Raw genomic sequence first — 16982 nt, 5'->3', positions numbered from 1 at the left:
ACTGGTTCTTACCCCCACAGTGGTTCTTTGCAGATAGTAAATAATTTGTGCACCAAATTAGGTATAAATCAATTGAGGAGGGTAGGAAGAGCTTTTTACCTATGTATTTGTCTGCATAAGCACATGTCACATATATTTAATATACTTCACATGTATCTGTACACATATTTCACCTGTATCTTTAGCAAATTTCGTCCTGCAGTTTCATTTCCACTCAGCTCAATGTTCATGACATGATACCATCTGAACTATGTGTTGTACAATGATATAATTTATTTGGTACATTCAGTGATATATGTGAATACTGTTTGAAAAATATGCCATGAATATAGCTAGTAGTAAAGAAGTAATAAATTAATATGAGGGCTTGTTGAAAAGTAATGCCTCCAAATTTTAATTGGAAAATTCTTAAAGCTTTTTAAATAAAACAAGTGTTATTAACATTTTACATCTTCATTCTTAATGTCTACATATTTATTTCCCAGCATAGTCACCCTGTCAATGTATACATTTCTCCCAATGAGAGATCAGTTTGTTGATACCGTCACTGTAGAATGCTAACTTTTTAATGTAGCCACAACCTCACATCTGCTCGCACCCTTCATCACTATCAAATAAAGTCCTCAAAAGTGTTCATTAAGTTTTGGAAACAGATGGCAACTGGATACTGTGAAGTCAGGACAGTATAGTGGATATCAGTGACTGTGACCCCAAGGTACTAGATTATCATGGATTTCACAGTGCTTGTGTGTGGTTTGACATTGCCACATGGAAGGAGAGGGTCCTCCATATGTCTTGTGCACCAACACAGATACATTACAAACTACCATGTTACACTCTACAGTTCAGAGTGCTCTAGCTGTAGAGGACTGTAATATGTAGACATGAAGAATAAAGACACAGAACAGTAATAATGTTGGTTTTATTCAAAAAGCATTGAGTTTTCATATAAAAATTTGGAGGCATTACATAATTTTCAGCTTACCCTTCATCATGTTGAGATTATGCTTGATACTTCAGAGTTTATTGCTACAGCTAGTGCAGTAAACACTTTCTAGTACCAGTAGGTAAACACAAATGATGTCATAACTTTTAATGCATGCACTGTAAAAGTAAAGAACCCCAAAAATTAACAAAATTTAGCCCCTTGAAGATCAGTTTTAGAGATCTGCCTGTAGATCTTTCAATCAACTTTCATTTTTAGTGGGAATCAACTCTTTCACTTTGTTCATGCCAACAGAAACTTGATACCTAATACAACCTTTATGTGTCAAATTATGGAAAGTATTCATGAAAACTTTGTTAACAAGTTGTGCAAATGAGCTGCATAGTCTAGTAATGTAAGTTAATGTTAAAATTTTTACTTTGATAGAGACAATTAAATTCTGTAGACTGGGAAATAAATCATAGTTGCTGGTTCACAACTGTCATTCCCATAGTTCTAATTTCTTTGCATCTTATTCCATGAAGTTGTAAATTTGGCTGTCATATTTTGGTTCTTGGGGACCCTACATTGCTTTCATTTCCTTTTGCAACTAATTGTTTCATGAGCCCTATTTGCAGAACTGATTATACAAACAAAATAGATTGAAATCCTTAGAAAGACAACAAAAACATTTACCTGCAGTCTACGGGAGTACAACAGTAAAGTGCCAAGTCTGCGACTTCTCACAGTTAGTACAGGATATAGCATGCAAGAATGTCCAGAATGAGGGGCTAGTGTTACTGATTTTCTAACACCAACATGCATTGCTATTTCCTTTGGACTTCACAGATCTTTGAGTACTACATATTACGCATTAGCTACCTTTGACCAGAAAGTGCTCACAAATCCCAATATGGAGCATACAAGCATATGTTATCCTGACAGCAATAGAGGAAGCTGTGAGATGAACTACAATATCCATCAACTGTAATACAGCTGTATCTTTATATGCTTGATCTACTGCCAAACACTAAACAACAGTAAACTACACAGCAGCACGAAGATAACTGGTACAGCCACACGTCTTCAAGTACAGAGACACTTAAACAGGCAGAATATGGCTCTGCAGTCAGCAATGCCTATGTAAGACAATAAGTGTCTGTTGCAGTTGGTAGATCGGTTACTGCTGCAACAATGGCAGGTTATCAAGAGTTAAGTGAGTTTGAACCTAGATTATAGTCGGCATCCGAGCAATGGGAGACAGCATCTCCGAGGTAGCAATGAAGTTGGGATTTTCCCTTATGATCATTTCAAGAGTGTACCATGAATATCAGGAATCTGGTAAAACATCGAATCTCTGACATTGCTGTGGCTGGAAAAAGATCCTGTTAGAATGGGACCAACAATGACTGAAGAGAATCGTTCAACATGACAGAGATGTAACCCTTCTGCAAATTGCTGCAGATTTCAATGATGGCCACCAATAAGTGTCAGTGTGTGAACCATTCAATGAAACATCATTGACATGGGCTTTCAGAGCTGAAGGCTCACTCGTTTATCCTTGATGACTGCACGACATAAAGCATGAAGCCTCACCTGGTCCCATCAACACCGACATTGGACTGCCGATGACTGGAAACATGTTGCATGGTTGGACGAGCCATGTTTCAAATTGTATTGAGGGGATGGACGTGTACAGGTATGGAGACAACCTCATGAATCCAAGGAATCTGCATGTCAGCAGGAGACTGTTCAAGCTTGTGGAGACTCTGTAATGGTGTGGGGCGTGTGCAGTTGGAGTGATACGGGACTCCTCATACGTCTAGATATGACTCTGACAGGTGACACATACGTAAGCATCCTGTCTGATCACCTTCATCCATTCATGTCCATTGTGTATTCCGATGGACTTGGGCAATTTCAGCAGTACAATACAGCACCCCACACATCCATAATTGCAAGAGAGTGGCTCCAGGAACACTTCTGAGTCCAAACACTTCTGCTGGCCACCAGACTCCCCAGACATAAACATTACTGAGCATATCTGGGATGCCTTGCAACATGCTGTTCAGAAGAGATCTCCACCCCCTTGTAGTCTTACAGATTTGTGGACAGCCTTGCAGGATTCATGGTGTCAGTTCCCTCCAGCACTACTTCAGACATTAGTCGAGTCCTTGCCATGTCATGTTGCGGCACTTCTGCGTGCTTGCGGAACCCTACAGTGTAAATTGACATTTGCAGTGCACTACTATTTCATTAGTACGAACTGCACTGCTAATATGGTCTCCTGTCCAACCAAACACAGCAGTCCTTCTGAACTGTACAGAAGGATACTAATAATCCAACTCATGTTATTGTCCCCAGAGTCATTCTCGTTTGAAAGTTTGTGAGTGCTTGTGATCCTCTGTGCAACTTTGTCCAATATACTGCCTCTGTTGTCCATACTTTTCCTTTTTTACTCTTCTGTTCCACCTTTCTTTTACTGGCTTTACATTTCCCTTATTATTCCTGTCTCTGCTTTGTTGTTTATCATTTTAATTTCTCCTTGGCATTTTAGCTCTTTTTGTACTCCCCAATTTATATTACCAAGATCGTTTATTACCTGTTTATTGAATACACTGAAACACAGAAAAAAATGACACATGGTGTATAAGGGGAGGTACTAATCTGGTAAATTTTCCAAGACTGAAAATGAAAAGAGTCAAAATTAACACAACTTGAATTATGTTGCAGGGAACCACTAGGGGGCTTGGCTGAAATCCGCTTCACTCATACGGTATCACAGTACACCAAAGTAGAGTTCACATCAGTGGATGGATGTCACTATACTCAGAACCCAAAGAGACCCCATCATCATGAACCAATAAATCAATCACTCCAAAAATATCCAGATATAATGAAGTAGTGCAGAATCGTCACCAGTGCATTGACACCCAAGAGGTGCCAGCCCACTGACAAGTCATCATCCTACCTCACATTGGCTGGACTGTTTTCAACCATACCCGCTGATGCAAGGCAGAAACGATCTTGCAATCCTATGGGACGTTATGATGAATGATGCCATACTATCAATATGCCTCTTTACACCAACGTCCAGCTGATTTGCTGTGAGCAGCAAAGCATTTTGAGCACATCAGCTAGCTGATTTAAGACCAAGAGGTCACTGACCCATTCTCACTTCTGTTCAATAGGTTAACCGTCACTATCCATGGCCAACTTACGATCACACCCCTCTTGAATTGGCAGGAAGGGCCGAAAACAATCTGGCCAATGCAGGGAAAGATGGTGCTGTGTCAGTGAGCCAACACCATTAGGGAGTCCATGCTGGTCCTGGAGAGGAAGTGAAGAAGCAGTAGCTGCTTGCCCCAATTGAGACTCTAGAAGCACAAGTGACTCCACTGCTAAGGGGAACGGGGTCTAAGTCCATGAAGACCTGCAGTGACAGGAACGAAGAAGATGGAAGGACACCCATTGTCCCTAGTGGAATGTTCCCTGTGTAGTCACCACCAAAACATCTTGATGACCTTGTTGCATCAGAATCAGTTCCGGGATCAAGTGGGGGCCCGCCTGAGGATACACACCCATATTGGAGAGCCCACAAATGAAAAGTTGTCATTTCTTCATCTTGAAAAGGTAGTGGTGTAAAAAGTCTAGAAGCGTTGATGGGGACTGGTGGACTGCAAATATGGGTGGCTATCATTCTGCTACAAAAAGAGAGCTGGTGTGGTTGAGCTGTCCCCATAGCATTTGACAGTTGGGTCTTAATGGTTCAAACTAAATGATTCACCAGGTGATTGGAGGCAGAACAAAATGGATAAGCCATGATATGTTTGGTGCCAACACAAGTGCAGAATTGCCAGAAGGCAGTTAGCATAAATTGCAACCCTTTAACTGTGACTACGATGTGAGGTGTACATTTCATAGAAAAAGTTTTCTTGAGTAGTAGTTGTTGTTGTCTGCTGCAGTTTAGTGACATCTATAAAAAGGGAGAAAGACTCAACAAGGATTTGCCACATGGCTCTCAGGAAAGGTGCCACAAAATCAATGTGCGGGCAGTCCCACAGCTGAGTTGATTTTGCCGAAGGGAAATACGATCACGGAGGTGCTGGTTGTTGCGTGTGACAGGCCAAACTATTCACCTTCCATGTTATGTCATTTTCCATTTGCAGCTAGTACACATAACTAACAATGAACAGTTACATGTGAGAGGCCCCCAGTGAGACTGATGGAGGAGATGAAGCAACCGTTGCTATAGAGTCGCACCCCTCACTACCCAGTGATAAAATGCTGAAAGGAAATGCAGAATTAGTGCACTCCAAAGATGGTATCCAGCCCTTCCTTCTCTATTTATGAATGACTTGTTTGAGCCTGAGTTTTGGAACCGTTATTATAGGATTTTAGAAACCATCTGGGAATGTTTGGGAAAAGACAGACTGTGGGATTACAAGACAAACCTCTTCTGCTGTCTTTCCATCCCCCACGTTTCCTGTATTCCCACCATCCAAGACCTAGACCACCACTTGCATATCACAGTGTGAATCCAGTTGTATTCCTGTTGGTCTGTGTTCGGTCTTCTTGTTCCAAAAAAGAACTAGTTTACCATTTACCAGCCTAGTGAGCAGTTCACAAATACATTTTATGTGCTTTTCTGTCACTGTTTGATTGCCTCTGAAGCTTTTCACCATATTTACAGTTGCAGAATTTAGGTGCATAATAGTACAATTTTCATAATTTGTGAAAGAGAGAGGAAACAATTTCAGTTACATGTATCAAACTATTTAAGGTGAGGGACTTAGAGTAAGTCATACTGCACACAGCAATACTGGCTCAATCATTACCTGCATCTACAGTGCACCAGATGGTAATATGTCAGTATTCAGGAAAAACCTTCAGCAAATTATGAGAGACTGCACAGTAAAATAATTATATTGTTTGGTGATTTGAATACCAAATTTGCAGTTGGGCCTGCAATTCTGCCTCATAATTTATTACTTGAATGTACTTATCATCATTTGTAGGTTAATTGGGGAATATAAAAGTGTTAATGGTCACCAATGTTGTGGAGACAATATAAAAGGTTCACAAAAAAATTTAATTTGCAGAGGAGGGGGCAGATGAAACTTACATGGAAAAAGAAATTAATACCACAGGAAACACGGAGATTCAAGATATTTTGCAAGTGACTATAGGGATCAGATGTGTTGTTAGGGAAGCATGTAATTTTCGTCCTGATCCTCCAGGACAAAGCTCTCAAATGAGAAAGCTCAACATCCAAGGAACCATACTCACTCTTGGCACTTGTGTTCTCTTCTGTACATTTTAAGTATTTGACAACCGAATATGAAGTTAATTTAGACTATGTAGGTGACTGATCTAAACAGTAATCAACACTCCTTCGTCGTCCACAAAACCCAAGTGTTGCTGACATGAAATACACATAAAATAAGTGACTAGTATAAGCAAGATCATTGTAAGTGCTGCAACTGTCCAAACAAACAGTAGTCTCAGAAATACTGTAGAATATCCAGCAATACAGAAACACAAAATTCAAATACTAAGCCTATCGTATACAAGTCTAATATTGATTTTTGTTCATTCATTCACAGTGTTCCATAGATCCCCTCAAGAAGGAGTCATACCTTCTGTTTATCTCATAGAAGCAGCTTGATATTTACTTTGTTACACTGGTATTTTTGAAATACAGAAATCTGTTTACAGTACACTATTATTTGTCATGCTACTTCCTTGAAGCTAAAAAGTATTTTGAATCCTGGAATCTAGGTACCCAGCTGATTTGTAAGAATGGCTAATGAGGTATGTTTTGTAATTTTCTTTTGAGCTGGTTGGTGTTCCCAGTTCCTGATTTTGTGTTAAAAGGGGAGCTTCTTGAATATGTCTTGTGAAAATACTATGTATTTAACACAATATACAATTGTTAATTACTTAACATTGCAGTAAACTGAAAAAAGTCTATCTATATATCATTTGTTTGTCAAAGTCCAGAGACAACATGAATAATCAAAGAATCTACACAATATATAAAATATAACTGACACTTTACTATTTGCATCACTCCCCTCCCAAGTGTTTTTGATATTTGGGGCTGAAGTAGACACAACACCCAGAAGCAGTGAAGGTTCTTTAGTGGCACCATGTTAGATGAAAACCTATTTGCTGGAATGCAAATTATATAGCATAAATGGCCTCTGGGTAATATTTTGTAACTGTATCTAGTTAATGTTAGAAAGTCTGCATTGCACAGTTCACATGGTATTTGAAGAATTTTGTAAAGTCCAAATTGAGTGTGAAACAGTAATTTTAAATTGTCTCCTAGCACAATGGGTATATTATAAAAAGCATGGATGAGGTCAGTTGTGGAGAAAACTGTCTTGTTATGATTGTAAACAGAAAAATCCAGGATATGTGGCACAGGATAGCATTGAGGTATCACACTGGCATTAAGCTGATGATAGTCACTATTAGGTCACATCCCATTCTCTTCTTAGTGGCAGTACAGAATGGTAAGGACCAGCTACAATATGAAAGCTGACATGTCACTTGATCCATTGTGAAAGGGAACTCTTGCTTTGTGATCTTGAGTTTTTCTGGAGGCAGCCGACGAGGCCATGCATGGACTGGTGGCCCTGGTGCTCTGACTGTGTGAAGTATCATTGAGTATCTTACTGGTGCTGGAGTATTCAATGGATTGTCATTTGTTACATCACTGTTGATCAGTTTGACACCAAAATGGTTGGTGTAGTACAGGTATCCATGACTAGATAACAGTGAAGTAACACATTGGTGACACTCTCCATCTGGATTCATGTCAGAGATAGACAGTGGGAGGAAACATGATGTGTCCATCATGATGTAAGATCCATTTGTGGAACATGGGTGACCAATACCTGTATTTCACAGTGGAAATAAATGAGAAAAAAAGTTATGCTGAAACATGAACAGTAAGGAATTGTCACTCAGTGACTGTCCAGTTTGTAATCAACCACCACCACCACCGCCACCACCACCACCACCACTGATTTCTGTCACACTTATGGGCTGCAGCTCAATATTCTTAGAGGTTGCTCATGCTGGAAGAGCATTGCTGTTGTAACACACATTTGGAGCATCCTATTTGGAGGTCTGCAACTTGATCAGATTGTTCAGTTACTTTAATTTGCAAAATTTCAGGAATGCTCTCTGTCCTGCCAGAGATGGTTTGCTGTTTGTGGGTGGTTGCATCTCAACTATTTGGTCAGTGGTTTGAGTATTTATCATGGTAGGGATAGAATTCACATGTGGCTGACATGGGCAGTTATACACAATGAGGTTGATGCGAAAACTTAGATAATGTGCACCTTATCATTCTGCCAAACAATTCATATTTTCCGGTATGTGGTAAGGTCGTTTCAACATGTATTTCAGAAACTTTTTGTCACCAGGTGTCTTGTGAAAATGCTACGTATTTATCTGTTGAGAGTATTGGTTTTTATGTTGTGACAAATTGTGCATATCACTGGACCTGGTTTTATTGCAGTTGGGCCGAAATCCCAGGATACAGCAGTTTAATACAACATTTAATACAATCATTAATCACACTACATAACAGTAAACTGAGAAAAAGAACATCTGTACATCCTCATTTGTTCCTTAAGATCAAGACAGAGAACAATATCCCAAGAGCATTACGTAATGAACAAAGCTTATTGATTAGTTTGTTTATATGTTGAATTTATTTTAACTTGTTATCCAGCAGCACCCAAAGGAATTTTGCATACAGTGTTTCATTTACTTAGTGATCATTAATATCTACTTTTGGTGCCATCATGTTATTTTTCTTTATCTTAAATCACATAATATGAGTCTTTTTGGCTTAAACTGTTTGCTGTGACCCAGCTGTATGCCTGTTCAGTTATTATCTGAGCTGTGTGTGACAAGGCTGTGTAAGGACTGAAAAGCAATTGTGTGTGGTGTGCATTCAATCTCAGTTTGGACCATGGGATTACCCCACTTTGCAGAGGTGAGATGGCTTGTATGTCTCAATGAGACAAAGTGTTACAGTAGGTGCAACTATAATCGACAGATATCTATAGGAAGGCCAGATGAATCTGTGGTTCTTGAAGAGGGTGGCAGCCTTTTCAGTAATTGCAACAGTCTGGATGATTGACTGATCTGACCTTGTAAAATTAGCCAACATGGCTTTGCTGTGTTGTTACTGTGAACAGATGAAACAAGGAAAAACTATAGCTGTTATTTTTTCTGGTAGCATGCAGGTGTACTGTGTGGGTTAATGATGATTGCATCCTCTTGGGTAAACTTTTTCCAGATGTAAAGTGGTCCACCATTCAGACCTCTGAACAAGAAATTTCAGGAGGATGTTGTCATAAGGGAAAACAAAACCGATCCTATGAGTTTGGTGTTGAATATTACATCCCTTAATTGGGTAGGTAGTTCAGAGAATTTAAACAAAACATGGGTATGTTGAAGTTAGATACAGTGGGAATTAGAGAAGTGCAATGGCGGGAAGAACGGATTTCTGGCAGGTGAGTGCAGGGTTATCAACACAAAATCAAATAGAGGTAATGGAGGAGTTGGTGCAATAATGAATAAGAAAATAAGAATGAAGGTAAGCTACTATGAACAGAACAGTGAGTGCATTGCAGAAGTTGAGATAAGCAAAAAACCAAATCCCACGACAGTAGTACAAACTTATGCACCAACTATCTCCACAGAAGAGGAGGAGACTGAAATAATGTGTGATGAGTTAAAAAAATATATTCAGACAGAGATGAAAATTTAATTGTGCTGGGGAACTGGAATTCAATAGTTGGAAAAGAAGAGAAGGAAAAATAGTAGGAAAACATGGACTAGGAGAAAGGAATTGAAGGGGAAGCTGCCTGGTAGAATTTTTGACACAACATAATTTGATCTTGCCAACACTTAGTCTAAGAACTATGAAAGAAGGCTATCTATGCGGAGGAGAACTGGAGAAACTTGAAAGTTTCAGGTAGATTATATAATGGTACGACACAGATAAAGTAGATTTTAAACTGCTTTACTGGAGCAGAGATGTGTACTGGTTATGAACTGTGGATTAAAACAGAAAAAAGTGCAGAAATGTAGGAAATTAAGATTAGTCTAATAACAGTGGACACAGAGGCTCTTAAACAGTCATTCTTACCATGCTCCATATATGAGTGAAAGAAGAAGAAATCCTAATAACTGGTGCACCTGAGAGTACCCTTAGCCATGCATTTCATAGTGGTGTGTAGAGTATGGATGTATGTGTCAATGATATTTCACTAAATACAATATGTACCTTACAGTGTGTGAATATTTTCATACATTTCAAGTTAATATGATGTATATACACAGAAAAAATTTATGTAATGTTTTATATAGTAGATAGTGTCGGAAGTTCCATGCAGCTTTTCGCGGATGATGCTGTAGTATACAGAGAAGTTGCAGCATTAGAAAATTGCAGTGAAATGCAGGAAGATCTGCAGCAGATAGGCACTTGATGCAGGGAGTGGCAACTGACCCTTAACATAGAAAAATGTAATGTATTGCGAATACATAGAAAGAAGGATCCTTTATTGTATGATTATATGATAGCGGAACAAACACTGGTAGCAGTTACTTCTGTAAAATATCTGGGAGTATGCGTACGGAACGATTTGAAGTGGAATGATCATATAAAATTAACTGTTGGTAAGGTGGGTGCCAGGTTGAGATTCATTGGGAGAGTCCTTAGAAAATGTAGTCCGTCAACAAAGGAGGTGGCTTACAAAACACTTGTTCAACCTATACTTGAGTATTACTCATCAGTGTGGGATCCGTACCAGGTCAGGTTGACAGAGGAGATAGAGAAGAGCCAAAGAAGAGCGGCGCGTTTTGTCACAGGGTTATTTGGTAAGCGTTACGGAGATGTTTAGCAAACTCAAATGGCAGACTCTGCAAGAGAGGTGCTCTGCATCGCATTGTAGCTTGCTGTCCAGGTTTCGAGAGGGTGCGTTTCTGGATGAAGTATCGAATATATTGCTTCCCCCTACTTATACCTCCCGAGGAGATCACGAATGTAAAGTAATAGAGATTCGAGCGCCTACGAAGGCTTTCCGGCAGTTGTTCTTCCCGTGAACCATACACGACTGGAACAGGAAATGGAGGTAATGACTGTGGCATGTAAAGACAAAGAAAAGCAGCAGAAATTAAGAGAAAACAAAAAAGTGATTTTGGGCATCCCCTGCTTGGAAGCAAAATATCTTATCCTGGGGTGAAGTCGAGAAAAAGATTTCTGCAAACAACTGAAGCCATTACATCATTGCCTTCCACTTATCGAACAGAGCTGTGGCAAATCAAGGCACCATAAACCTAAAATAAGAGCCCACTGCTGGTTTGCAACTGCCCTACCAGATGTGGGAGACTTTGAATAGACTGTGAACTGAAATGCTGCGGTGCAAACAAAACTTGAAGTGGTGGTGCTATGTTACTGGAGGTGCAACCTATGAATGTGGAGAACTTCAAGGTGCTGAACACCTCTTGATCTGCCCAGAGTTGCCTGAAACCTGCACACTGGTGAACTTGGTTTCAATAAAAGTTCCATCAATTATGACTGCTGAATTTTGAGCCTCAAAATCAGTTTGAAATGCACAAAGTCTTATGTATATATTGTATGTATATTTTTAATTTGTAAATAACTGTACTGTCGTGGATATGAAAATAATAATCACTATGGTTGTTTTGATTGGATTCACATCCTCACTGTTGCGTCTCTCTAACAAAGTAAAATATCCATGGTAGATATAAGTTTTAAGAGATCTAATGTATCATGTGTTTCAGTTAAGAATTGCTTTAGGTGTACCTTCATTTTTTGTTTCAGTTTGAGTTAACTAGCTGCTATACAATGTTTAAGTGTGGATATATATATATATATATATATATATATATATATATATATATATATATATATATATATATATATATATATATATATATATAAATTTTTTTTTTTTTTGAACACTCAAAATGAGAGCCAATGAAATAAATGTGATCTTGTAGGAAACGCATATGATTTTGAAGATGCAGAGCATATGTACTGAATCTGAAACCAGTTCATCTATATTTGTCTTCCACTGTTTGATGCTGTATCTGAGTTCTCTTACTGATATGAAAATTTCCTGCTCCATTTGTTAGACAAAAATACATTAAATTTGGAATTTCCATATTTGAGAGATTCAGCTAAGGAAAAATGATAGCAAAATAACAAAAAAACCTCGTGAGTTATCATTTCTAATTGCAATTTGCCACAGCAAATAGTCTGGCTTAGACCGCTGTTGCTGTGATTCTGCATTAGATTCTTGAATGTGTGTCTACATAGTCACTGTCCACACATAACTATGAGATATAAGATCTGCACCACTGTTGAAGATGAAAAAGGTGGGTTATGCTGTGTACAAGATAAAGATACAAAATATGAAAAAATATATTTAAAGATAACTGACTTATCCCATTAATTTTTCAAACCTTCTCAATGTTGCACATTATAAGCCAATCAATGAATGACAACTAATTTTCATTTTAACGTTTTGTTTGTTTTCCTATTGCAGAGTGATGTTAGATATGCTGTCCGTCCAAGGAAATATTGATAAAAAATGGGAAGACAAAACTGAAAAAGCTTTCTGGAGAGGAAGAGATTCTCGCCGAGAAAGACTCAAGTTAATAGAAATTGCTCGAAAAAATCCAGATTTATTTAATGCATCACTTACAAATTTTTTCTTCTTCAAAGAAGAAGAGAAACAATATGGTCCAAAAGAAAAACATATATCATTCTTTAAGTTCTTTGATGTGAGTTGGATGTTTTTATATCAAATTACTAAATATGAACATAAATACAATACATAATTTCCATTTGTTGTGTGTCTTTGTGCGTATCTGTGTGTGTGAGTGGCGGAGGGGGGGGGGGGGGGGGGCAGCACTCATGCACACGTGTTTTGACAGGAGAGTGCAGCCGAGGAGGAATGATGGAGGCTTAGGAGTTGAATGAATGTTATTGATAATGCGATGGCCACCAGAATTGAAAATACTGGAAGTCTGGCAAAATGATACAATACTGTAACAGTAATAAAAACGAGTAGCTGTTAGCTAATTGGCAATGTAAGTGAAAGGACACTACAGCAAGATATGAATATTACAGGTTTTCTGTACTCAAATGTTTCACACTTCTATTGCATTTTAGTTTTATGTGTCAATGATGAAATAGTTTTAGGATGATGTCAGGTGAATATGAGAATGTCAGTGATTTTTTCGGTGTGGTGAGAAACACAAAATCACCAGTTGGAAATATAGTGCTAGAGGGAACATATTTTCTAGCATTGTAGGTCAGTTATTGATTCACTGCCATGCAATACTCACTCGTTTATATGGTGGGCCTCCAACTTAATATCTTAGTACTACACAGGGAGAGAAGATTTAAACACGTAACCTCTTCCTATCTACTAAAAGTGATCAGAAAAGCTCCTCCAATGGGATAATCTTAAAGAGATCATTGTCTTCAGTATGGATTTGTTACACATGTTAATTGCAGAGACTGGAAGAAAACTAATGGAGCAGAGATACCACTCAAATTACAGCTATCACAAAGCAAATAAATACTGGACCAGACAAAGATGTATCTTGGTAGTCATGTTTCAATAACTGATTCTCAGTGAATAAGTATACTGTGGCAGACTTCATTCACTTTAAATTTCAGCCCCACACATCAAAACTGATGTTTTGCTTCTGTCATCGGCACACTATCACAGTTTCACAGTACTTGTAGGTAAACTAGGATATAGTAGGGCAAATGCATACGACCTGCCTATGTTGAGAGGTTGCCATTTTATCACAAGTTTGCATAAAATGTTTGGAAAGCTAGGAAAAATCAAGAATATAGGAATGTGCTGACATGAATTGGCATAGACCTTTGGACATTCACCTCCTTTATCTCAGGTGTAAGTGAGCTCTTGAGAATCAAGAGTTACTGCACGCAGAAACATTGGTGTCACCATCTGCGACTTCTCTCATCCTATATGAAGTATATTGTCTACACTTCAGGATTCTCTATCAACTACTATGGTTCATTATTTATGCCAACCTTCATAATACTAATGACACTGACAACATTTAAATGTGTTTTCCTGAGGTTATTTACATTTACTATTTAATGTGTTATAAAGGTACTTTACACTACTGCAGAATAGTAATCAGATTTAACTATCACATAGAAATTAGTTACATTGTTCATACAACAGTTGTATTGCTCATAAAAGCTACCTGAAATGATGGCAACATCAACGCACACATTACACCGGTGTAACAAATTCTGCTGCACCCTTTCAAATATCCTGGGTACTCTGATAAGCAGATTCACTGTGCATTTTGAACAGCACACACCAAACCTCAAGAGCAGCCAGAAGAAATGGTAATCTCCACAAGAACAGTTTTCCTACCTCATGTTGGCAGTGTGTCCCTCGAGATCAGCAGGCTTTTCAAGAAACATTCAGTAAAATATGTCTTCCATCCTTTGACGTGTGTGTTAATGATTCTGAGTTCTGTAAAAGATGACCTAAGAGAAAGGACACCAGGAATATGTAAATACCATGCCATTATGGGATATCTTACATTGCCCAGACAGGTCCCACTGTTAAAAGACAGATGGGATGGATGTAGATATCGTACAGATTGGGTCATCCAGGAAAAAACTCTGCTGTTGCTGAACTCTTCAGTAATGTAGGTATGTAAAGCAGCTGGAACAGATGTCATCTGTCACTGTTTTATATAGAGGGAAACATTCCACGCGGGAAAAATATATTTTGAATTCATTACATTTGACACACAATTTCACAGTACCATTATTTTAGATTATTTTCCCTGATTTTTGGACACCAATGTTCTTTCTTAGGCACGATGATTGCTTTAAGCTCACTGGCAGCATAATTGTACCCATAACTTTCCCTCCCATAACTTTCCCTCTCCTTCCCTCTTTCCTGACGAAGCAACCATTGGTTGCGAAAGCAGAATTTTGTGTGTATGTATGTGTTTGTTTGTATTTCTATCGACCTACCAGCACTTTCGTATGGTAAGTCACATATTATATATATATATATATATATATATATATATATGTGGTGTCACCGCTAGACACCACACTTGCTAGGTGGTAACTTAAATCGGCCGCGGTCCTGTAGTACATGTCGGACCCGCGTGTCGCCACTGTGTAATCGCAATCCTAGCACCACCACATGGCAGGTCACAATACACGGACTAGACCTCGCCCCAGTTGGACGGACGACATAGCTTGCGACCAGACCTACCAAGTCTTCCTCTCATTTGCCGAGAGACTGATAGAATAGCCTTCAGCTTATTCCATAGCTACTACCTAGCAAGGCGCCATTTGTATCAGTGCTTATAGCTTACTACTATTCAAGAGATGTATTCCAACAAGAGAATAAAGTTAAGTATATTATTCCAGCTACGTACTTTTCTTCTTATTCAATAATAAGTCTCATGTTCCAGTACTTCACGCCCGTCTGCGTTAGTTTAGCGTGCACTTTCAGCCACTTCGATCTACAAGGTGTTGGCCCCGCTGCCGACACATCACATGGCGACGAGAGAAAGTGTTTTTTCTGCTTTGGACTGATTTGTTCTTTTTCCCTTTTTGTGCTCTGATTTGCTTGTGTCATGGCTTCGCCACATTCTCCAGATGTACTGTCCGAATTTTTTCGCTTGCAGAATCAGCAGACGCAGGCGTTATTGGAAGCCCTTGGACAGCTCGTCCAGGGTCAACGTGCGCTGCAAACCGATGCGGCAGCCGCCGCTTCATCGCTACCGCAGCCACACAACGCTGTCGCACCGCCATTTAGGCCCTTTGAGGCCACGTGCGAAACCTGGACTGAGTGGGCCAGCCAGTTCCAGTTTCATCTCGCAGCATACAGAATTCAAGGTAAAGAGCGGCAGCCGTTTTTGCTTTCTTGTGTCGGTGTGTCTACCTACCGTGTGATAGTGAAATTGTTTCCCCGACGCGACGTAGCAACTCTGACCTACGAGGAAATTTTGTCGGCTTTAGATGCCTATTTCAAAGAAACAGTAAATGTAGTTGCAAAACGGTATACGTTCTTTCGTACAAAACGTACGGCCGGTCAGACTAATAGGGAGTGGGTTGCAACTTTGCAAGGACTTACTAGGGAGTGCGCCTTTGAATGTGACTGTGGCCTCCCATATTCCGATACAATGGTGCGTGATGCAATAGCACAGAACGTTTCTGATGTTCGCATACGGGAACAGATTTTGAAACTCGTAAATCCCTCCCTTCAACAAGTGATAGACATATTGGATAGGCAAGACACACTTGACTTTGCTCAGGACTCATTTGAAACTTCGCCAGCAGTGTGTCACATTAATCAGCCCGCCGGGCCCGCTGCACGGGACGCTAAGCGGCCCTCGCGCCCGTCGCAGCCTCGCTCGCAAACACGTGCGCCGCGTATGCAAGCAACTGCAGTGAAATCATGCCCGCGGTGTGCAACTAGACATTCGCGTGAAAATTGCCCGTCACGCCAAGCTATTTGCTTTTACTGTCAAAAGAAGGGACATGTTCAAAGTGTTTGCCAGAAAAAGCTTAGATCAGACAATCGCAATAATTCCAGGCCTTTTGCTTCGCGCCGGAATCGAACCCAGGACAATCAGGCTCGTGGACCTTCGCCCATGGACATTAATGTAGTTCATTCCCACCCGTCCAGTGACACTTTAGCTAACAGTGGCTGTGTTCGTCCCACCCAAAGTGTGTGTCAACGTCGCAGGAAATCCCGTAAAGTCGCAAGTGCTTCTGTACCTGTATCAGTTCAATCTGCACGTGACAGTCGCTCTTGTCGTCAGCAGGACAATAAACTTTTTGTGGACTTAGACTTTGAAGGCAAAGTGATCCCATTCCAGCTCGATACCGGAGCTGCAGTTTCATTGCTCAATCACGACACGTACAAACAACTGGGCAAACCGCCATTGCGTGCCGCAAATGTTAAGTTAACTA

The 16982-nt window shown here is 39.6% G+C and overlaps 1 protein-coding gene across 1 annotated transcript in view; it reads left to right on the top strand.

Moving 5' to 3' along the window:
- The window catches only part of LOC126237267 (protein O-glucosyltransferase 2-like), a 103673-nt gene that overhangs the window by 74581 nt on the left and 12110 nt on the right, over positions 1-16982 (top strand). Inside the window, exon 5 of the mRNA XM_049947195.1 lies at positions 12529-12766. Coding sequence (XP_049803152.1) covers positions 12529-12766 — 238 coding nt within the window. The remainder of the gene's footprint in view (positions 1-12528; positions 12767-16982) is intronic.

Source organism: Schistocerca nitens, chromosome 2 (genome assembly GCF_023898315.1).
Source record: "Schistocerca nitens isolate TAMUIC-IGC-003100 chromosome 2, iqSchNite1.1, whole genome shotgun sequence".
In the NCBI taxonomy this organism is placed as follows: Eukaryota; Metazoa; Arthropoda; class Insecta; order Orthoptera; family Acrididae; genus Schistocerca; species Schistocerca nitens.
The sequence above is the reverse complement of the archived record's forward strand: the minus strand, read 5'-3'. Positions and strand labels throughout refer to the sequence as shown.